Here is a 23,009-nt window from a genome sequence, read left to right as displayed (position 1 = left end):
TGTTTCATCCGGTTCAATTCTGGCCTTCTTGCCTTTGAATTTACCAATCCCCTTCCCAAACACCCTCTCATTAGCATTAAGCAGCTGTGTCATTCTCTGGTTAGTGCTACCATTTGGGCTGCTGTTGATGCCACACTAACAGCTTTGATAGAGTACCAGTCTAGTTGGATTTTTCTCAACCATTTACCTCCAAAAAGAGCTGGCCCTCCACTTTCCAATACATAAAGCTCAACCTGTTGTCCTTGGCCTCCTTAGATCACAATTGCTTTCAGTTTGCCTTTGGGAGACACTTTTTCAGCAATGTAAGTCTTTAGCATCACTGAGGTCTTCTCTAATGGTACCTTAGGAAACAGTTTGTTGTAGTCAGTCTCTGGAATTATGGACAAAGCACACCCTGTATCCAGCTCCATTTTCAGTTTTACACTGGACTATTTTGATCCTGATGATTCTGTGATCTGTTTTAGTTATCTTATGCATTTCTAGGAATGATAGGTCACCTATGGTGGACTCTATGTTGTCTAATTCTGTTTTACATCCATTAACTTTATGCATTTCCTTAGTTTTGTGTTTGAGTCTGTGCATGCGTATTTCTCTTTCTCTCTGGCTCGCTCGCTCTCTCATTGCAATGTGAATACATCAGTTAAAGCTATCCCCCACGTGTGTGCTTTTATTTAACATATACAGTGGCATGCAAAAGTTTGGGCACCTCTGGTCAAAATGTCTGTTACTGTGAATAGCTAAACAAGTAAAAGATGACCTGATTTCCAAAAGGCATAAAGTTAAAGATGACACATTTCTTTAATATTTTAATCAAGATTATTTTTTTTATTTCCATCTTCTACAGTTTCAAAATAACAAAAAAGGAAAAGGGCCCAAAGCAAAAGTTTGGGCACTCTGCATGGTCAGTACTTAGTAACACCCCCTTTGGCAAGTATCACAGCTTGGAAACGCTTTTTGTAGCCAACTAAGAGTCTTTCCATTCTTGTTTGAGGGATTTTCACCATTCTTCCTTGCAAAAGGCTTCTTGTTCTGTGAGATTCTTGGGCTGTCTTGCATGCACTGCTCTTTTGAGGTCTATCCACAGATTTTCGATGACGTTTAGGTCGGGGGACTGTGAGGGCCATGGCAAAACCTTCAGCTTGTGCCTCTTGAGGTAGTCCATTGTGGATTTTGAGGTGTGTTTAGGATCATTATCCTGTTGTAGAAGCCATCCTCTTTTCATCTTCAGCTTTTTTACAGACGGTGTGATGTTTGCTTCCAGAATTTGCTGGTATTTAATGGAATTCATTCTTCTCTCTACCAGTGAAATGTTCCCCATGCCACTGGCTGCAACACAAGCCTAAAGCATGATCGATCCACCCCCATGCTTAACAGTTGGAGAGGTGTTCTTTTCATGAAATTCTGCACCCTTTTTTCTCCAAACATACCTTTGCTCATTGCGACCAAAAAGTTCTATTTTAACTTCATCAATCCACAGAATTTTTTTCCAAAATGCATCGGGCTTATTTAGATGTTCCTTTGCAAACTTCTGACACTGAATTTTGTGGTGAGGATGCAAGAAAGGTTTTCTTATGATGACTCTTCCATGAAGGTCATATTTGTGCAGGTGTTGCTGCACAGTAGAACAGTGCACCACCACTCCAGAGTCTGTTAAATCTTCCTGGGGGTCTTTTGCAGTCAAACGGGGGTTTTGATTTGTCTTTCTAGCAATCCTATGAGCAGTTCGCCCAGAAAGTTTTCTTGGTCTTCCAGACCTCAACTTGACCTCCACCATTCCTGTTAACTGCCATTTCTTAATTACATTACGAACTGAGGAAACAGCTACCTGAAAATGCTTTGCTATCTTCTTATAGCCTTCTCCTGCTTTGTGGGCATCATTTATTTTAATTTTCAGAGTGCTAGGCAGCTGCTTAGAGGATCCCATTGATGCTAATCATTGGGACAAGGTTTGAGGAGTCAGGGTATTTATAAAGCTTTGAAATTTGCATCACCTGGCCTTTCCTAACGATGATTGTGAACAAGCCATAGCCCTAACAGACTAATTAAGGTCTGAGACCCTGGTAAAAGTTATCTGAGAGCTCAAAGCTCTTGGGGTGCCCAAACTTTTTCATGGTTCTCCTTTCCTTGTTTTCACTCTAAAATTGTACAAAACAAAAATCAAAACACTAATCTTGCTTAAAATGTTGAAAAGAATGTTTCATCTTTAACTTTACAACTTTTGGAGATCAGTTCATCTTCTACTCAACTATTCACAGTAACAGAAATTTTGACCGGGGTGCCCAAACGTTTTCATGACACTTTGTGTAGTTGTACACAGTCACAAGACTCACAACATCAATTTCCACCCCACATCTGGTAACCGAATAATGAAAGACATTTTTAACATAACCTAACAGAGCAAATCACCCACCTGTTCTTGAATCTGTCTGATTATGCGATGAGATTAGTACGTTGACAAGAATTGCATAACAGAGGAGATTAAGCTTCTCTAATAAGCTTTTGCCTACCGGTTGCTGCTGCACCCTGCTACTCCTGTTTACCCCTCATCCCATTTATTTTAATGCCAGTGTGGGATTCCTGTGAATTAGGTGAATTTAGAGAAGCTACCCATATGAAACTGAAACAAGGCTCCTTTCACAAAAGAGATCTGGACTTGTACCAGGGCCTCACATGTCAAGTGAGGAAGAAGGCTATTTGTAAGCCAACACTGACTGAGCTGTCAAAAGCTGTCAGTGAGAGCTAATAGATCTAAGAAATATAGGAGGAGACTTATTACATCAGAGGAGTCCCCTTGTGGATTTTTAAATTGGTTGAGGAAGTTAATTTAAGTTCGCAGTCCACTCATTTGGTGAAGTACCACCACATTGGAAGAGGAACTAATCTGTTCAGCTTGATAAATATAACTTATTATTCTGTAGCAGGATAACCAGAAAGAAAATTTCATTGAGCCCTCAGCTAAAAGATTAAGGAACATTAAGGATTTCCTAAACAATCTTTTTAATTACTGAAACTTACAATTTTTTAACCTTTGACCTCCAAACTGTTTAGATATCCTTTTATGCCTGGAATTAAGTTACTTGAATTCGGCCATTAATGTCAGGGGATAGTGACCATAAATCCATTGTAAAACTATGGCATTCGGGACGAAGTAGTAAATTGGATACAAGATTGGTTTGGATACAAGAAGCCATAAATTGGTAGTAGATGGTCTGACTAAATGTCTATGACTAGTAGTATGAAAAGCCATTGAGTGGTAGTAGATGGTTGCCTCTCTGATTGGAAGCCAGTGACCAGTGGAGTGCCGCAGGGATCAGTACTGGGTCTGTTGTTCTTTGTCACCCATATCAATGATCTGGATGATGATGTGGTTATCTGGATCAGCAAATTTGCAGATGACACCAAGATTAAGATGTAGTGAACAGCAAAGAAGACTATCAGAGATTGCTGTGGGATCTGGACCAGCTGGACAAATGGGCTGAAAAATGGCAGATGGAATTTAATGCAGGCGAATGTGAGGTGTTGCACTTTGAGAGGACCACTCAGGGTAGGTCTTACACAGTGAACAGTAGAGCACTGGGGAGATTGGTAGAACAAAGGGATCTGGGAATACAGGTCTATAATTCATTAAAACTGGCAGCACAGGTAGATAGGGTTGTAAAGAGAGCTTTTAGCTCATTGGCCTTCATAAATCAAAGTACTGATAATAAGAGATGGGATGTTATTTTGAAGTTGTATAAGACATTGGTGAGGCCAAATTTCAAGTATAGTGTGCAGTTCTGATCACCTGTCTTTAGGAAAGATATCAATAAGATTGAAAGAATACAGGGAAAATTTACAAGGATGTTGCCAGGTCCTGAGTTCTGGGAAGGTTGAATAGGTTAGGACTTTATTGCCTTCAGTGTAAGAGAAATAAGGGAGATTTGATAGAGGAGCACAAAATAGGTCAATTGTAAGCAAGTTTGTACTTTTCCAGGGAGATTAGGTGAGACTCAAACTAGAAGTCACAAGTTTAGTGTGAAAGGTGAAATATTTCAGGAGAACCGCTTCATTCAGAGGTTGGTGTGGGTGTGAAACCAGCTGCCAGCGGAAGTGGTGGATGCAGGTTTGATAGTAACATTTAAATGAAGTTTGGATAAGTACATGGATGGATGGCATGGTGAGAGAGCTGTGGTTTAGAAATGGATGTTGAGTTCTTTCTTTCTATAAGTTGTAGTCATTTGACTCTATACTTTAGATACAAATCACTTTAACTCAATGGTTAAATTCAAGAATTGCTTTCTCAAGTCTAAGGGTAGTTAAAAGTTTTCATTATCTTTTCAAAGGCCCTATGTAGTGTAGAACCTAATTAAATAACACTTTCTTCATGGGTAAAGTGTAGGCGTAATCTAATTCAGAGGAACCTATGCCTCACAGTTAATTTTCTTCATGTAAAATTTCCAACACTGGGGACACAACAAATTTTTAAAAAGTCAATGATTTTGACACTTCCATTCTTAAATATTATCACATCTTCATAGTTTTGCCTTCTAAACCTGACCCTTCTAAACCAGCGCCCCCCCCCCGCAGGATCTTGCTAAAGTCCATGTAGACAATGTCCACTTTCTTTCCTTCATCAATTTTCCTGGTAACCTCATCAAAAAACTCTATAAGATTGGTTATAAAGACATTTTGACTGTTCCTAATCAGACCTTTGTCTAACCAAATACTTATATATCCTGTCCCTTTGGATACCTTCCATTAAATTACCCACTACTGACGTCAGGCTCACCAGCCTATTATTTTCTGGCTTAATCTTTGAGCCTTTTTTGAACAATGGAACAGCATTAGCTATCCTCCAGTCCTCCAGCATTTTATCATCAGCTAAAAGATGTTTTACATATCTCTGCCATGGCCCTGCAATTTTTGAACTAGCCTCCCTTGTCAGCTCCTGGTGACGTATCCACTCTGGTATGTAAGAAGGGATGTTCTTGTGTTGCTTTCTAGGCAAAATGTGAACAGTACTGGCCAACTGAGCGTCCTCTTGCCATTGGAGACAAAATAGTTACTCTGACATCGGAAGTGACTTCTGAAGACTGGACCATCAGAGACTTCTCACTGGTAAAGGTGAGTTATCTACAGAGTCATAAGATTTGCATAATAGCAAGGAATCCAGATGGGAAGAGTTGAACCATATGCCATTGTTTAGATTTTTCAGCCAGCAGTGAAGTGTAAAGTGAATCCAAGAGAAAGTCATGGATATCACAACTGTTCTCATCAGCCAGAACTTGCTGGTACACAGAATCGCTGAGCCTTCAGTAATATCACAACAAACACAAACTGGCTTGTTGACCAGAGCATTTCTTCTAGGAAATCATACTTAGACATTCAGTAGCATGAGGAACCTTCACCTAGATAACTGTATCTGCATGACTGTAAAATTTGTCTGAATATTTTTGCAAAAGTCTTCATATCATAGTGTGCATTATTTGCAACAACAGTGCTTCACAAAGGCTGAGTACAGTAGATACAGTCTGACATGGCACTGAACCAAACTGGGTGGTAGATTCATCCTCTCTCTTCATCAGGAATCCTCTTCTTAATTGTAATTGTTAATTACAATGATCTGTGATTATGAGGAAATTACTCTTTTTTTGTTGTTGACACTCTTTTACCAAAGAAGATATTTGTTCCCCTCTGCAGGAACTGTTAAGAATAGTTTGGCTGGGCATGTATAGTCATACTGCCCATTCACCACACTTGATCTTTTCTGTCTCTAGGTTGTTTGGCTCCAAGACAATATGAGTTGAGAATAATTTGAGTCTCCTCATTCAATGCTCATAGGTGCATAGAGCAATGAGCCGTGATTGAGGGACGCATGTTTGTCATCTGTGTGGGATAAATGATAATTAATGTTATGCCCTTTTGCCTTTGGTGAAATTGCTGTCTTAAGAGCCAAACAGCTGAATAGAAACAAATTACAAACAAATGTAGTTTAGGTGGAGAGTCTCAGGGGTTAAATATGCAGCAAACATTCACTTCTTCAATCTTCTGTTGTACTTGACCTGTTCAATCATAGGCAGGATTAAAGAAAGTTACTTATGAACTGAGAACACTAAAGCAGTGAAATATGATAAAAATAATGGATGAAAAAATTTTTAGAAGACATTTGTCTTGGCTCGACCATTGGCATCTGAATTATCATTTCAAAACATCCCCTTGTACAATGTTCAAAACTTCCATTGTCACTCGACTAATGATGGTTGGCTTCACCTATTCAACTACTTTGAGAATAAATTTGTTTCTACCTTTGCAACAGGTTAAAACTGGAGAGAAGTACAACATACGACAGTTCCACTTTCTGGGTTGGCCCGACCATGGAGTTCCGAGCACCACTGGGATCCTCGTCGAGTTCAGGAACTTAGTACGGGAATATATCAATCAACATCAAATGAGGGGACCCACTGTAGTGCACTGCAGGTGATCATATTTCAACAGTTTTTGAGTACTGCTTAATAGCTTCATTCTTGATAATCTCTCCAGAATGCAATATTTAAGTGGCTCTCTCAGGGTGAAGCGAGAGCTGGTCAGACTGGTGGTGATCTTTCTCCTTCATACATATCTTTGATTTGCCTGTAATTCTGTGTGGAGTAAAAATGCTTGGTTCAAATTAAGCAATGTTATTTAACATCCCTGGTTTTCAATGCATAACACAACCATTTAGGCTCCAGAAAGTTACCAGATAGCACTACTGAAGTCTTGCAGGTAAGTGTATAGGACCAGGTTTAGTTTAATTTAGTTTAGATTAGAGATACAGCATGGTAACTGGTCCTTCTGGCTCAACAACCCACACCACACAATTACAACCATATGACCAATTAACTTACTAACACAAATATCTTTGGGATGAGTGAGGAAACCGCAGCACCTAGAGGAAACCACAGGGAGAATGTACAAAACTCTTTATAGACGGCGGCAGAATTTATAATGCTATGCTAACTGCGGTCCTACTGTGCTGCTCCTAACTGTACTTGGACGAAAGTGTCGTCTTACGAACCAAACAGCTGAGTGAAAACAAAATGTAAACAAATGCTTCAGAACTCTTTTGAGGTCTCATCCGACCAGTGAGGCTTTACACCAGCACCTTTTTATTTGTCCCTGGTCACGCAAGTAGTAGTGTGAGGGTGGATGGGGTGTTTCTGTCTTCTTGATCTTTATTCCTCCCTCAGCCTACCCTGGCCAACTGTGACTTTGCACTGAAAATGACCGAGTAGTTCATAAGGACATTCAGTAAAATTTCTATAAATTCTACTTGACTTCTGCAGAAGCTTGCTGTTTGGTTTTGCTATCATATCGCACCAGGATAAAATCATACAAGGGATACATTGAAGCATGCAACAGCTATTGTTGTTGTTCCTTTTCACACCTTGAAATTCATCGGGCAACATTTATGCCAGTTCCTTAACAAATGTCTGTTTCTACGAGGCCAAGTTGCTAGCTCGATGCTCAACCCAGCACAGATGGAAAGCATGCAAGGAGCCTGCTGGATCGAAACCTGAGACCATTTGCCAGTGCTGATGCCACTACACCACTAGCTGGCTCGTGCAACAACTACAGAAGGGACTAAATGTATAGAGTCACAGGATGTGTGAGATGGAGATAAACCAAATGACTAGCATTTCCTCCAGCCCTGCAATCTGCCTTGTATGGTATTATGCTATCACCACTAACAAGTTGCTAGTTAAGATTTGAAAATCATGTGAGTTTTGTTTATTCATTCCCATAGTAACCAACTTCTAGTCCTGTGAAATTAACAATTGATGTTAAATTAGTGATACACATATAGGTTAAGTCCATGCCTGTTTGATTCACTTTCATCCTTCCAGTATATGGCTCTTCACTCTAGTAGCTTGATAGTATTTCAAAGTGCTTTGATGATAAAGGCTGTTGCTTAACATTTCTGGTAACAACTGTTGATGTGGAAGGCGGGTGGGGGGATTGCGGGGAGGGAGGTGCTGGGGGGCCGGGGATGGAGGTGGGGGGGTGGTGGTGCAGAGGCAAACATCACAGAGGAGCATAACACTCCATCATACATGCAATGTGACTGACTTTAATCTCCTTTCTCACAAAGTGCTGGAGTTGGGCGGACCGGAACATTTATTTCCATCGATCACATGATTCACCAGATAGATAATGACCGAGAGGTCAATATCTGGAGTATAGTTTATCAGCTCCGAATGAACCGGCCACTGATGGTGCAGACAGAGGTAAGCCACTAGCAGCAGCATATTGTGTATATGTACAGTACATCTGTGAAAAGATTTAAATGTTCTTTGGTGACTTTCGGTGATAACATTAAACAAACTGTACTAGTTTATTCAGTGATAGTTGTCCACTAAATAGAAGTGAATGACATTCTAAACCATGGCAATTAAACAATGTGTGACTCTCAAATGACAGTAGTTCCTCAATTTACAAAAGTTCCTCAATTTATGAATTTTCCATATACCATCAATGAGTCATTTGGGTACATGTCTTTGATTTATGAAGCCACTTTTTGCTATTATGAAAATCACACCACTCTGTGTGCAGAGATGTATTGCACCAAACTAATCACACTGCATTTTGCTCAGCCTTTTTACTTGAAGGGATTTTGCTTAAAACATTTTACAGGGTTGCATCCCTTGAGTAAATCAAGGAATTGTTCTGTTGGTAATCTAATCAGTAAAGTAGCTATTATATTTGTGCTAGTATTTAATTTTTCCTGGTGTCTAAAGCTTTAGACAACACACTTGGAGAGAGTTGAATAGCTGATTAAGAATAGTCTGAATGGATGACACTAGCAATGGATATGATTGCAATATTACTATCATAAAGAAGAGTGGGAATGGGTCTCTGATGGAAGCAAGAATCTTCGGCTTCAAAAATAATATTTTCTGAATTGGCTACTTTTAATATTTCAAAGAGATGAATGTTGTGATCAACCTTGAGTCCTTGTGTTTTTTAATATCCTATAAATTGTCCTGGTATTCATTTGTCTCACGGATACCTAGCTTTTGCTGAGTGGATCGTTATTATGCAAAATCACAAATGACCTCCAACCCCCTTTCAGCCTCAACTATTAGACAAAAGTGATTTTACATTGAGCTCATTTATCTACCTTTTTCTCAATTCATTAATAACATATTTCAGCCAAATAACACTTGTTATCAGTCTCATATAGTGCATGGAAACAGATCATTCAGTCAGCTTGTGATGTTGACCAGTAGGTACTCATCAGTATTAGTTACATTTTCCAGCACTTGGCTCAGAGCCTTGATTGCCTGGTCTACTAACGTGTTCATTTGAACACTTCATAAATGCTGTCACCAACTCTGTTTCCACCACTATTTCTGGAGGTATTTTCAAAGTACTCGCCACTCTCTGGTCACTCTCGCAATTCCCCTCAGAACTCCATTGAATCTCTTACCCCTTACCTGAAGCTATGTCCTCAAGTTTTGTTTACATCTGATAAGGAGAAAAGCTTCCTATGGTCTACTCATTATTTCAATCATGTTCCGTCCTAGCCTTCTCTGCTCCAGGGAAATCAGGCATAGCGTCCAATCTCCTTACATATTTAAAATTCTGCATCCCCAGAATTGTCCTCTGCATCACCTCCAGCACCACCACATCTTTCCACTTAGGTGATGACCAGAACTGCATGCAGTACTCCAGCTTTTTATAAATTTGAAGCATAATCTTCCAGGTCTTGCATTCAATGCCCCTGATTGATGAAAGACCATAGGCCATATACCTTCTTAATTATTATCTATTGCACTGCCACCTTCATTGATCATTAAACTTGCACATTAAGGTCCTTCTTTTACTCAGTACTCTGAGGACATTACCATTAATGATGTAAGTCACTGCCTCAAAAGTTTTCCAAAGTGCATCACATTTATCTGAATGAAACTCCACCTGTCATTTTTCGGTCCATTTTACCAACATGTCTCTGTCATCCTGTAGTGTTAAACTAGCCTCCACACTGTCAACAAATTCCTCAATCTCTGTGTCATCTGCAAACTTACTGATCATGCCTCCAACATCCACATTTAAATCATTCATATATTTTGCAGACAGCAAGGGTCCCGATACTGATCCCTGTCATCAGTCACCCTCTGTCTCTGTTGCCAAGTAAATTTTGGATCTACTTTGCCAACTTGTCTAGGTTGGACCATAACTTTTTACACCAATCTCCTATCTGGGATCTTGTTGAACACCTACTAAAGTCCATGTAAATTACATCTATTCCAATGCACTACTCTACCTGCCCCAATTATGAATGAAGGTGAGAGAAACTTGGAAGAACACGGCACTAAGTCCACGATGAGCTTATTTGCTGAGTAGTCCCCTAGGAATTCAAGCATTAATTTGAAAATGGCAGTTCCAAGTTTCCATAGTAGTCTCCTGTCACTAACTTCCATTTTCTCTCACCAGTCTCAGTATGTTTTCCTGAACCAGTGTGCCATGGAGTACATCAAATCAAGCAAAAGGCATGGAGACGAGTCAGTCTATGAAAATGCTTCTATCCTCATCTATGAGAACACCTCTGCTATCCGAGCAACTAATGGTCACATACCTTAATGGAAATGATCCTGGACTCTCCTTTTGAAATTCAGCTACATCTTTTTCTAATTTGATTTCATAAATTATAAATGAACTTTATATTCATTTAACAAGGTATGTCTGGACGTTCCTTTTAATGCTGAATTGCTATTTTTTTTCAAAACAAGTATCTATTCTGGAAAAAGCTGGGCAGTGCTCAGGAACTGTGTGAAATCTTTGAGAAACACTGCATAATTCGTCACAAATGGCTTGTTCATTTGGCTTCAGTCTCAGGTTTCAGGCAAAACGTGACCTCATTAAGGTAACACCAACTGATATGTGAAATGAAATTATCTATTTCAAGTATGTTTCTAAGGTATCTAATGTTTTTATGTCTAATATATAAACTTGACAGATCAGCTGAACATCAATATTTGAAGCATACTGCTGAACTAATATTTATAAAGAAATACCAACCTTGTAGATATTGCCAGAACCTGGGACAAACTGTGAATTGTTCCCAGAAATTAATCCCTCAAGTGCTTCCATCAAACTTGATGAAATGTTAAAAATATTATGTAGGATAATTACTTTCTACAAATTCATACCACAGATTAAATAAGAGCCATTTTACATAAAGTGAAGTGGAAAAGTAGCTGGAACATTCAGCAAACTTGACGTGCCATAATTGTTTATACTGCTGTTTTCAGGCTCCACATAGAAATAATAGTTAGCCTGTATTGCAATGCTGAATTTAACATACAATCAGCCTCAAATATATTAACCAAAACCAGATACTTCTCGCACATCTTCAATAAAATATGTCCTGTCAAGTCAGGCTCTACTCATAGACGTTCTGAGCCTTACACTATAAAGGACAAAGCAGTGAAAAAATGGTTTAAAGAGCAGAGTGAGCCCATTAAGCTGAATGACAAATTGCATATCAAGTTGCATCTGGAATTCCATGTGCATAAGGCAGTTGCATAAAAACAAAAATTGAATATATAATATATTGTTATAAGCATTGATGCACAACTCAATCTAGCAATGGTCTTGTCAAGGATCTCGCTTGAATTTTTCAGTCTTTGTATGTGCAGAGGTGTGGCTCTATCTTGAAGTAATGCTGAGGAAGCAAATGAAAATCTCTCTGAGTGGTGGGAGTTTGTCACTGTGATAGATATTAATTCAGTTTCTATTCCATACTCAGTTATTTTAAAGGATATAATGTTTAAATTTGATTTAATCTTAAGTTTGTAGTGAAAAACCAAACCTTCCTCGGTTTGTGGATTTTATATTAATATGCTAAATATTTGTAGCTTCACTTGGAAACTCATGAAATGATAGTTTAAATTTAAATGTAACTTATTTTCTGGACGTAATCCTGCATAAGCAGGAGTGAATAAGGAACTGTTAATGTACCACAGCCAAGTATTTTCCATTGAATTTGCATGGAATCCAAGAACATTGTTCTTGGTGTATTCATTTTAAATTAATTTAAATTAATCTCCTTATCAGGAACTGCATTGATTTGAGTAAGATGTGTTATTTGGGGTATATAGAGCTTTGGAAATTCTGCATGGGATGCACTTTGTAAACATGCTCATTGGGACTGCCTTCATTCGGTGCCATTCTAACAAGGAATTCCATGTTCAGCAAACATCATGGATTTATAAGGGAGACCAAGCCACTCTTGCCTGTCAAACAGATTTCCTGGTGCTGAACGGTTTCTTGTATCACACAGAGAGTGTCACTGACAAAGCTCATCATGTCTGGTAATTATGTGTTGTTTGGGGGGACAGAATAATTGAGAAACTGAAGTTCAGCTAAGAATATTTAAAATTAAGTAAATCAGGAGGGAGCAGGCACACTGCAGAAAGCTTAAGACCAAGAACTGCAGAAACAATCAATGTATGTCTCTGGATTTTGAAACAAACTGGCAGTGAAACACTTGTGCATTAGGTGATCAGGGAAGGTAGTGATTATATTACTAGATATTTTGGAACTAAATGTATTTCTATTAGAACTTAGTGAATTTTAAATCCCTTTTAGTATTTGATTAAAACTGAGAAGGGATGAGCTGTCAATGGATGGTTATTATTTTTAGATTACACAATATTTGAAGGGGGCTATTATATGATGAGACAGGAAAGTGAGGCCCTGGTACATCTGTTCACTCTTAAGAACTCCAAGGCTCTCTTTTGGAAGGGATCTAATAATACTGGCCAAAAGAAGTCCATCTGAAGAATTTTTTTAGCTAGACATACCAACTATAACTTGACAATGTATTATCATTACATCCTTTAGATTACCATAACATCATAGAAAAATACAGCACAGAAACCAACCCTTCAGTCTATCTATTCCCTGCCTAGAGTGCTTACTCCCATCGACCTGCACCCAGACCATCACCTGTCATCCATGTACCTATCCAAACTTCTCTTAAATGTTGAAATAAAGCTTGCATGCACCACTTGTGCTGAGAGCTCACAAACCTCTGAGTGAAGAAGTTTCCCCTCATGTTCCCCCTAAACTTTCACCTTTCACCCTTAATCCATGACTTCTAGTTGTAGCCCCACCCAACCACAGTGGAAAAAGCCTGCCTGCATTTAACCACCTGTACCCCTCAAGTTTTGTTTACCTCTATCAATCTCCCCTCAATTTCAAGGATTGAAGTCCTAACCGGTTCAATCTTTCCTTATAACGCAGGTCTTCCAGTCCCAGCAAAATCCTTGTAAATATTCTCCGTACTCTTTCAACCTTATTTAGGTCTTTCCTGCAGGGAGGTCACCAAACCTCCACACAATACGCCAAATTAGCCCTCACCAGTGTCATATATGACTTCAATATAACATCGCATCTCCTGTGTAAAGTACTTTGATTTATGAAGGCCAATATGTCAAAAGCTTTCTTTAAGACACTATCTACCTGTGCTGCTACTTTCAATGAATTATGCACCTGTATTCCCAAATCCTTCTGTTCTACCACACTCCTCAGTGCCCTGCTATTCAATCTGTAAGACCTACTCTGTTGGTCCCACCGAATTACAACACCCCTCACCTGTCTGCATTAAATTCTACCTGCCATTTTGCAGACCATTTTTCCAGCTGGTCCAGATCCCGCAGCAAGCTCTGATAGTCTTCCTCGCTGTCTACTATACCCCCAATCTTGTTGTCATCAGCAAATTTCCTGATCAAGTTAACCACAGTATCATCCAGATCATTGATAAAGATGACAAATAACAATGAACCCAGCACCAATCCTTGCAGCACTCCACTCATCACATGCTTCCAGTCAGAGAGACAACTGTCTACTACCACTCACTTCTTTTCCAACAAAGCCAATATCTCATCCAATTTATTATCACATCTTGAATGGCGAGCAACTGAACCTTCTTGACCAGCCTCCCACACGGGACCTTGTCAAATGCCTTGCTAAAAATCCATGTAGATGAAATGCACTGCCTTGCCTTCAACTTTCCTGGTAACTTACTCGAAAAACTCTTAGGATTTGTTAGACACAACCTACCACAAACAAAGCCATGCTGACTATCCCTAATTAGTCCCTGCCTATCTAATTATATATCCCATCCCTTAGAATACCTTTCAGTAACTTTCCCACTACTGATGTCAGACTCACTGACTTATAATTTCCTGATTTATTTTTAGAGCCTTTGTTAAATAGGAGAGCAATATTAACTATCCGCCAATCCTCCAGTTCCCTACCTGCTTCTAAGGATTATTTAAATATCTCTGCTATGACCCCTGCAATTTCTGTACTTGCCTCCCACAGGGTTCAAGGAAACACCTTGTCAGGCCTTGGGAATTTATTTATCCTAATTTACCTCAAGACAGCAAACACCTCCTCCTCTGTTATCGGTATATGGTCCATGATCTTGCTGCAACTTTGCCTCACTTCTATAGGTATTTCTATAGGTACATTTTCCTGACTAGTAACACCACTCCTTCCCCTTTTATCCCCCCCATTCTGTCACATCTAAAACAATAGAAACCTGGAATATTAAGCTGCCAGTCTTGCCCCTTCTGCAACCATGTCTCACTATTAGCTTTAATGTCATAATTCCCAAGCCTTGAGGTCATCTGCCTTTCCTACAATACTTCTTGCATTGAAGTATATGCAGCTCAGAACATTAGTCACACCATGCTCAACTTTTGAATACTAAGTTTGTCTGAGATCTTAACACCATCTATCTCTACAAGCTCTCCACAATCTGTTCTGGTTCTCTGGTTCCCATTCCCCTGACACTCTACTTTAAACTCCCCCATCCCCCCACTTCTGTCCAGAGCTAGCAAACCTTTCCGCTAGGATATTAGTCCCCCTCCATTTCATGTGCAAACTATCCCATTTGTACAGGTCTCACTTTCCCAATCATCCAAAGATCTGATGCCTTCCCTCCTACACCAACACCTTAGACACGTGTTAAATTGTATGATTTTCCTATTTCTATTCTCACTAGCTCGTGGCACAGGTGGTAGTCCTGAGATCACAACTCTGAAGGTCCTGCCCTTTAACCTAGCACCTAACTCCTTGATCTCACTTTGCAAAACCTCATCACTCATCCTACCCATGACATTGGTACCTATATGGACCACGACCTCTAGCTGCTCACCTTCCCACCTAAGAATGCTGAGTACTTGATCCAAGATGTCCCAGACCCTGGTGCCCAGGAGACAACATATCATCCAGGAATCCACTTCTCATCCAGAGAGCCTCCTTTCTGTTCTCCTAATCAACAAATCCCCTATCACCACTGTGTGCCTCTTCTCCCCCCTTCCATTCTCTGGCACAGAGGCAGATTTGGTGCCAGAGGCCTGACTGTTGTGACTCTCCTCTACCACCCCCCCCCCCCACTAACAGCTTCCAAATTTAGATGCACTTAGTGAGTCTTTTGTCGGGGAGTAACAGTTAGCAAAATGAAAGCTTTTTCCAGAGTCACTGTATATTGTTTCCAACATCATTCATTGTATTTTTAAATGTTGTAAAATCTGTCCAGCCTTTGGCATAAACAGCTTAAGTTATTCCACAACAAATAAACAAGGGTAGAAGTGAAATGGGTATAGTTACAGAGTGAAACAATAGCAGTAAGCATCAACACCGTGGAGACAGATGCAGGAACAAGAATGTATATGCAATTGCACTTTCTATCAATGGTTTTACTAGAAGGATCAATTTTAAAGTAGTTATGTATATGTACATAAGGATGTATATCAGATAATATGTAGTACTGTATTGTTGAATTGCACTGGATGCATCTTTGGGAGAAATCAATTTATTTTGTCTGTTCACTATTCACTGTGTGATGTAATTTTATCAGATGCAGAATAATATTTGAGATTGTAATTATCTGATATACCTGTACCTCCAAATTCAATGGATGCTGGTAGGTCATTTTGATTTTGCTGTGTTATGATGATGTCTAAATCTTGTTTTATAAGTAATGTACCGTGAATTTTTTTTTACTATTAAAATTATCTTTTTCTTCTGTGACCTTGTTGTGGAAGTAAGATCAAAGATTGAATTACCTCTGGGAAGTAGCGGAAGGATTGTGATGTCCCTGTGGTTGAAACATACACAATCAAAAGCATTCAAAACAATCTTCCATCCGATACAAGCACCCACTCATAAACCTAGCATGAGTGGATATAAACGTTACTCTTTAACTTGAGGGGGTGTTGGAAGAGCAATTGGCTGATTTCAGTGTAACCTAAATGTAACAGAAAACTTAGTTCCCTTTCAAGTCAAACTTCGGGAATCTGCCCCGTAACAGAAAATGTGGAAATGTGCCACTGAATACTTATAAAGGAGGAGAATAGTTATCATGACTGCCTCTCATGTCTACTGCAACAAAAGCTCATATTAGTAACAGCAGTGAAATATAATACCCAGACTATCATCGAAATTTGACGCCAAAATCAGGACAGCCTTGGCCATGCTTAGATAAAGGGATGGCGGTGGATATGGTGCATTTGAACTTTTGGAAGTCTTTTGTTACTGTCTCACATAAGAGGTTAGTGCGTAAAATTAAAATACAAGATTACATAGAACAAGAACAGGCCTTTCAGCCTGTGATGTTGAATTTACTAAACCTCGCGTGTCTGTACGTGATCCATACCCCTCCATTCCCTGAAAATTCAGGGATTTTAATTAAAAACCGTTTAAACCCCACTATTGTATCTGCTTCCATCACTGCCCCTAGCAGACTGCTTCTCAGGCCTACTGTGTAAAATAAACTGACCCCACAAATCTCCTTTAAACTTTTCCCTCCTCACCTTAAATACACGTGACTAATTTATCAGCATTTAGTGAAAAAAAAGCTTTCTGTGATTCCTATCAAAATGATTATAGGAACAAATTGAAAAATCATGAAGTTGATGTTTGAAATAACGGAGGATTTAATAAAGATTGCTACGCAACCAGTCAAAGCTGATCAGCCTGAGCATGGATTTGGTGGAGCTTTTCCATTCTCAGTTGATGAGTTTACCAGTAAAACTACACTTTGATAACAGAATGGTGACTACAGGAAGACTTAATTAACTAACGGACTAGATCCTGATTTCAGTGTAAAGTGATCATCCACAAGTCTACCAGAAATCCAGTTTTCTTCTGCGATGGGTGCACGCTATAACATAATTAACGAAACCCTTGAACCTTAGACATCATCACTGCTGCATTCCGTATCTCTACTGCTCATCTTTGTCTGCGGTTCCTTGTTACCACATTAGCACAATCCGCAATCCCCTACAACAAACCTCCCTCTGGGATCTCAGGCCTAAAGATTGCCTACTAAGTGACAAACAAGAGTTCTTTCCTGCCCAAGGTATCTTTTCAGGTGGGACCAGTGTTTCTACTTTGATCCTTCCTTAGCTTCCACTAGGGTACATGTTTCTCCAGTCAAGATTACCAACATAAATGGCCTCGTCCATCTGGGTTGTAGTCCCTGTTTTGCTGGTACAAATTTAACCATTATCTTACCTCCCTCTTCTGGCCAACTCCCCTCCACTTGGGCATTGCCGTACTCCCAGTCCCTATCAATGACTTCCCCTTATTGATCATGCAGAAGAACAGCCAACCCCCATACAAACAGGGCACTGCAGTTCTCAGGTCATCCCGAGATCATATCCTCTGGTATTTGCAAAGCCCATACTGTCATTAATTCAAAATGAGTAAATCCTGTCCCATGAGCAACATTCGCTCCTAGTTTCATTAGAAATGCTGGTAACCAACTTTTCCCAGCCTCCATTAGAGCCTTCGTTAGGTTCCCTTTTAGGGTGCAATTCATTCTCTCAATAATTACAGCGATCTGAGGCTGGTATGGAATGTGAAACTTCTGTTTGACACCTAACAGCGTGCAAGTCCCGTTGATTACCTCCCAATACGGTACGTCCCCTGATCTGAATCAAGGCTGGCCTATACTCTCCATCTGGATATTACCTCCTCAGAGAGCACACAGGCTACCTTACCGACATGGGAATGTCCCCGTCCACCTGGTGAAGTGATAACAATCACCATGCTATACCGTTTACCCCTAGACAGGGGTAATGGCCCCGTGAAGTCAATCTCAAGTCGCTTCTTTGGGCCATGGCTGATGCCCTAGTCAGATTTTAACTGTTTTTCCTGAGTCACTGTGGACACATGTCTATGCTCTGTCGGCAGAATTTGGCAATATCGCTCCCTATCCCCAGCCACCAGCAGCATCTTTCGAGCTGGGTCCTCATCTTATCCCATCCTCTGTGAGCTAAACCACAGTAGGTGTTTAACAATGTATGCCTGATGTATTCTGGAGCACGGTCTATTTTTTGCCACACCCCATCTTCTTTTTGCATTGCTCCTACCTGTTCCCAAATCCATTTTTCCACTGAAGACTCTTTAAATCTTTAAATCTTCCTCCTTCAGCTCCCTGATCATCGCTACCTCAACTGGGACAGGACCAGATTCCTCCACAGTTGCCTTAGTTTCCAGTTCAGCAAATGCATTCCCCTTTTGCTCAGGAGTGTCTACCCTTCTGTGCGCCTTAGTCTTTATGACTGCCATTTCCAGGGACAGCTTAGCAGCTTCAACTAATTCCTTCACCATTTCTTCAAAATGGATATGCTCTCCTGATGAGATCACTATCCTCTCCTTGCCCAAGCTGCCATGTAATAGAACCTAGAACATAGAATAATACAGCACAGTACAGGCCCTTCGGCCCACAATGTTGTGCCGACCCTCAAAGTCTGCCTCCCATATAAGCCCCCACCTTAAATTCCTCCATGTTACTCCAAATGTGTATCTACTGTCTGATAATATTCACCCTCTGTCCCCTACCGAACTTTAGGGTCCCTGTCAGCGTTTTTAGTTCTGCCACTTGTGCTGAGCTGTGACCCGGAAGATTTCCCCCTGCATTCGGTTGCCTCCTTTTTCCACTTGTCCAAGTGTACTGTTGTCCCTGGATGGTAAAGGCTAACTTATCCTGACGATCGGGATGTACTGGAATTGGCCAAAAATAATTTGCAGTATCGGAGACAGTAAAAATATTCTGTTTGGGCTCAGGCCATTCACAATGATAGATGGGTTTGCCACTATAGGACGTTCCGGAATTGCACATTTCTTCACAGAGGTTTAATCAATGGTTAGTGGGTAGGACCCATCTGGCTTAGGTGCCGACCAGATCAGGGAATTCGTATGGGAAATGTTTAGTCGGATCCCTCCTTAATGCTGTAGTTCTGCGACTATTTTTTACCTCCACAACCCCAGCTTCAAGTTTAATGAGCACTGTCTGTGGGTTGGGGGCGATGCCCTTCTATCAGAACAGGTTTCGCCTCAAGAAGGTCACAGTCTTGTTTGTGAGTGGCCTGCATCCGGGTTATATATTTGCAAAATTACCCTGCACTCCTGCCACCGCTCATTCGGCCTTTAACGTCTGACTCGTGATATATATAAATCATCGCCTTTCCCCTTCTGCCACCAAGGGTGAGTCTTCATTCCCCAAATAATTTCCCTCGATTACAACCCCAGACGTTTCAATAGATCTACCTCCAAGATGGAACCTTTGTGATTGTCGCAAACCCACAATAGTACTCGTGTCCTCAGCCCATATTGGGGCATGTTCATTTAATTGAGTGAACATGGGTCCTCCTCCCACCTCCACCGTCATCGTAGTTTTAATATTAATGGCAAAATCTAAATCTGTTATTGATATTGAGGTCCCAGTGTCTACCAACAGAGTACTCTGCTAGCCCCCTGACAGACCATTGACAGACATTCTGGTCTCCCTACCCTTGTCACCGAGGGTTGATACGAGTCATTTCGTCAGGAGTAGTTTTAGCACCTCAGCAGAGATCTGGAAAATGGGTCCTGCTAGGCTACCGCTCGAAGCAAAGTGATGATCCTCAGTTTACTATGTCCGTGGCCCTTGTCCCTCTTGCCCTCTGACTTTCAATCAACACTTGTCATGACCCTGTCTTCCCACAGTAAGTGCACTCAACTTGGCATTTTCTCTAGTCCTCACAATCCGGGGCCATATGCCTGCCCTCTTCTTCCGCACTTGAAACATTCAACATTGCCTTGTCTGTCCTGTTTTATACCTGCCACGATAGCTGCACATTCTCCTGTTTTACCCCTCTCACCTTCTGCTCCCATTGCCCAGTTAAGTATTTGATTAAATATGTGGCCAAAGAGTAGCCCCATTATCATTATCCACGTCAGATATAGTAGGCCCATGCCATCTGTCAAAAGTTGCAGGAGACGTCATAGTCTCGTTTAGGCCACTATGTTGCTCATATGCCTGATATTTTTGCTCAGCATAGTCCTCAACTTTCTCTTTTGTCTCTTACTTAATTAAAATAATGTTGGTGTAATTTGCCTGCCCTTTACCTTTCACATCCTTAACTTCCCCAGTTTGTCCACTAGGAATCTACATCTCCCTTTAAGTCATTTTTTTTAATTTCAGATATGATCAGGAAATATGGACCAGACCTTTAAAAGTATTTAGTCTTTAAAAGGGTACGTATATCATCAAGATCAGATGGTGAGCCTCTCTTTATTCTTCAACCTTTTGTCAAAAAAGCACATTGTCATCATTATTTTTGATAGCGGGTAACTAATTTAGCAATATCTATTTCTCTGTTGCTATAAAAGAGTTTTCCACTCTGGATTCAGAAGTGTCTTCCGGAGGAACCAGAGTGGCGTTAGTTCTGCTGCCCCGTGATCGGGTGGAGGTTGTGAATCTTTATTACGGGTCCCATACTCATCATCTGCAAATCGTCCCAATCTACTTCGTGTTCTGAGGGCGCACGTGGCCTTAGACTACCTACCATTCGCCCCAAAATCTGGGGGTTCTGAGCTTGTCTGGCAAGGCTGTTCTGTGATTTTTACGCATCCTTTCATATTTGCCGTTTTCTTGTCCCTTCCACCAAGCAATATTTTCATGGATTGTTCCATCTGGATTGTATGCCTTCCTTACCTTCGTTTTGTATCAAATTATGTATCCCTATATGAGGGATCCTTCCAATTCTCACATTACTTCACCGGTTTCACCCGGTTTCCTTATTTTGCGCCATGGCCCCACCTTACAGTGTCTGCAATTCCGGCTCCCGAGTCTATGTCTCAAATAACATTGGCTTGTCAATCGATTTCCCATATTAATTGCAACGAATAACCTCCCGGCAGATCCCTTCCGCCAGTTACCCAGACACCCCAGTCCCCCGTCTCCAACACTAACCTCCTCACGCTCCAAAGTCTCTTCTTTTACCACAACTTACAATCACAGTCGACAATCGGATTATCCCTGAACCCAAGCACACCCGACCAGGAGCCTCGTGGTCGGTTGTGATCCAGTGAGGTATCCTGCTTCCAGCGCCAATCGTAGGAGCAAACTGGAAGATCACAAGGAGTTGGTATTCGGAATAACAGGCGATTTATTATAAACTGGTGCGCTCCAGGAGACCAGATGAAGCTGATCTCCCAAAGCATGAATTTGGTTGAGCTTTTACATTCTCCGTCGAAGAGATTACCGGTAAAACTACATTTTGATAACAGAATGGTGGCTACCAGGAAACTTAATTAAGTGATAGACTCGGTCCTGATTACAGATCCACAGGTCTACCAGAAATCCAGTTTTCTATTACAACAATGGGTGCATGCGACAACATAATTAACAAAACTCCTGAACCTTGGACATCAAAGTTCTCTGTGTGACCAACCATTGCTCTGAGCAGGAAATTTTTGCATGACCTAAAAACTGTGCGGCACTCTAAGTGTAATTTTTTTGTAATATGTACACTATGAATATTTAGAATGAAAATTGAAAAATTACATACTTTTGAATTTTTTCTATTAATTGAAGGGTATAATGAAATACGGTACAACAAAGAAAATCTTTCACGTTTCAAAATTTTTTTCTAGCTACTCCCACTATCTCCAAAGAGAGCCTTCCACTAAGCATATCTTTACCTATTCCCCCACCCTGTTTTCCACAAGGATCGCTCCCTCCAGGATTCCCTTATCCATTCATCTCTCCCCACTAATTTCCCTTGAGGCACTTATCCTTGTAAATGGCCTAAATGCTAACCTGCTCAGACACTTCCTCTCTCACCTCCATTCAGGGCCCCAAACACTCCTTCCAGGTGAGGCAACACTTCACCTGTGAATCTGCTGTCTGTGGTGTCTGGTGCTCCTGATGCAGCCTCCACTACATTGGTGAGACCCTTTGTAAATTGGGTCCTGCTCGTTCCGCCACAAGTGTGATTTCCTGGTGGCCAAGCAATTTAACTACCATACCATTCCCGTTCCCGTTCCGATGTGTCGATCCATGGCCTCCTCTTGTGCCAAGATGAGGCGACCCTTATATTCCGTCAGGGTAACCTCCAACCTGATGGCATTAAATTTGATTTCTCCTTCCTCTATTCTGCACTCTGACCTTTCATTTTTTCTCACCAGCCTATTACTTCCCCCTGGGTCCCTCCTCCTTCCCTTTCTTCTCTGGTCCTCTCTCCTCTACTATCAGATACTTTCTTCTCCAGCCCTTGACTTTTCCCACCCTCCTGGTTTTAGCTATTACCTTCCAGCTAGCCTCTTCCCCTCCCTGCCTTCGCCTTTTTTATTGTGGCATCTTCCCCTTCCTTCTCAGTCCTGAAGAAGGACATTGGCCAGAAATGACGACTGTTTGCTCTTTGCCATAGATGCTGCCTGACCTGCTGAATTCCTCCAGAATTTTGCGTTTGTTGTTTCTCCTCGCTACGTCCAATTGCAGCTGTGCAGCAACAAGGGCTATGTGCGCGGGAACATTTCAGTTACCGTGCGCTACCCACACACCTGCACAACTGAGAGCGAACAGTGCACTACCTCTAAAACAAGAGAAAATCTGCGGACGCTGGAAACCCAAGCCTTAGAAGAAAGATGGAAAATTAAGAAGGAAGTGCTAGATGCAAAGTCAACACAATTTAAGGTGATAC

The 23,009-nt window shown here is 40.9% G+C and overlaps 1 protein-coding gene across 7 annotated transcripts in view; it reads left to right on the top strand.

Moving 5' to 3' along the window:
* The window catches only part of LOC134353772 (receptor-type tyrosine-protein phosphatase eta-like), a 299,381-nt gene extending 276,593 nt beyond the window's left edge, over positions 1-22,788 (top strand). For 6 of the 7 annotated variants that reach the window (XM_063062133.1, XM_063062132.1, XM_063062128.1 and 3 more), the window contains 4 exons: positions 4,984-5,103; positions 6,296-6,456; positions 8,108-8,243; positions 10,453-16,030. In XM_063062133.1, the coding sequence (XP_062918203.1) occupies positions 4,984-5,103; positions 6,296-6,456; positions 8,108-8,243; positions 10,453-10,599 (564 nt within the window). In that variant the 3' untranslated portion in view covers positions 10,600-16,030. Of the gene's footprint in view, positions 1-4,983; positions 5,104-6,295; positions 6,457-8,107; positions 8,244-10,452; positions 16,031-20,506; positions 20,560-22,736 lie in introns of those variants that run through there. The other variant, XR_010019675.1, reaches the window with a different exon arrangement.
* Positions 22,789-23,009: the final 221 nt, after the last annotated feature.

The sequence above is a fragment of the Mobula hypostoma genome, chromosome 11 (assembly GCF_963921235.1).
Source record: "Mobula hypostoma chromosome 11, sMobHyp1.1, whole genome shotgun sequence".
Lineage (NCBI taxonomy): Eukaryota > Metazoa > Chordata > Chondrichthyes > Myliobatiformes > Myliobatidae > Mobula > Mobula hypostoma.
This window is presented reverse-complemented; position numbering and strand designations above follow the sequence as displayed.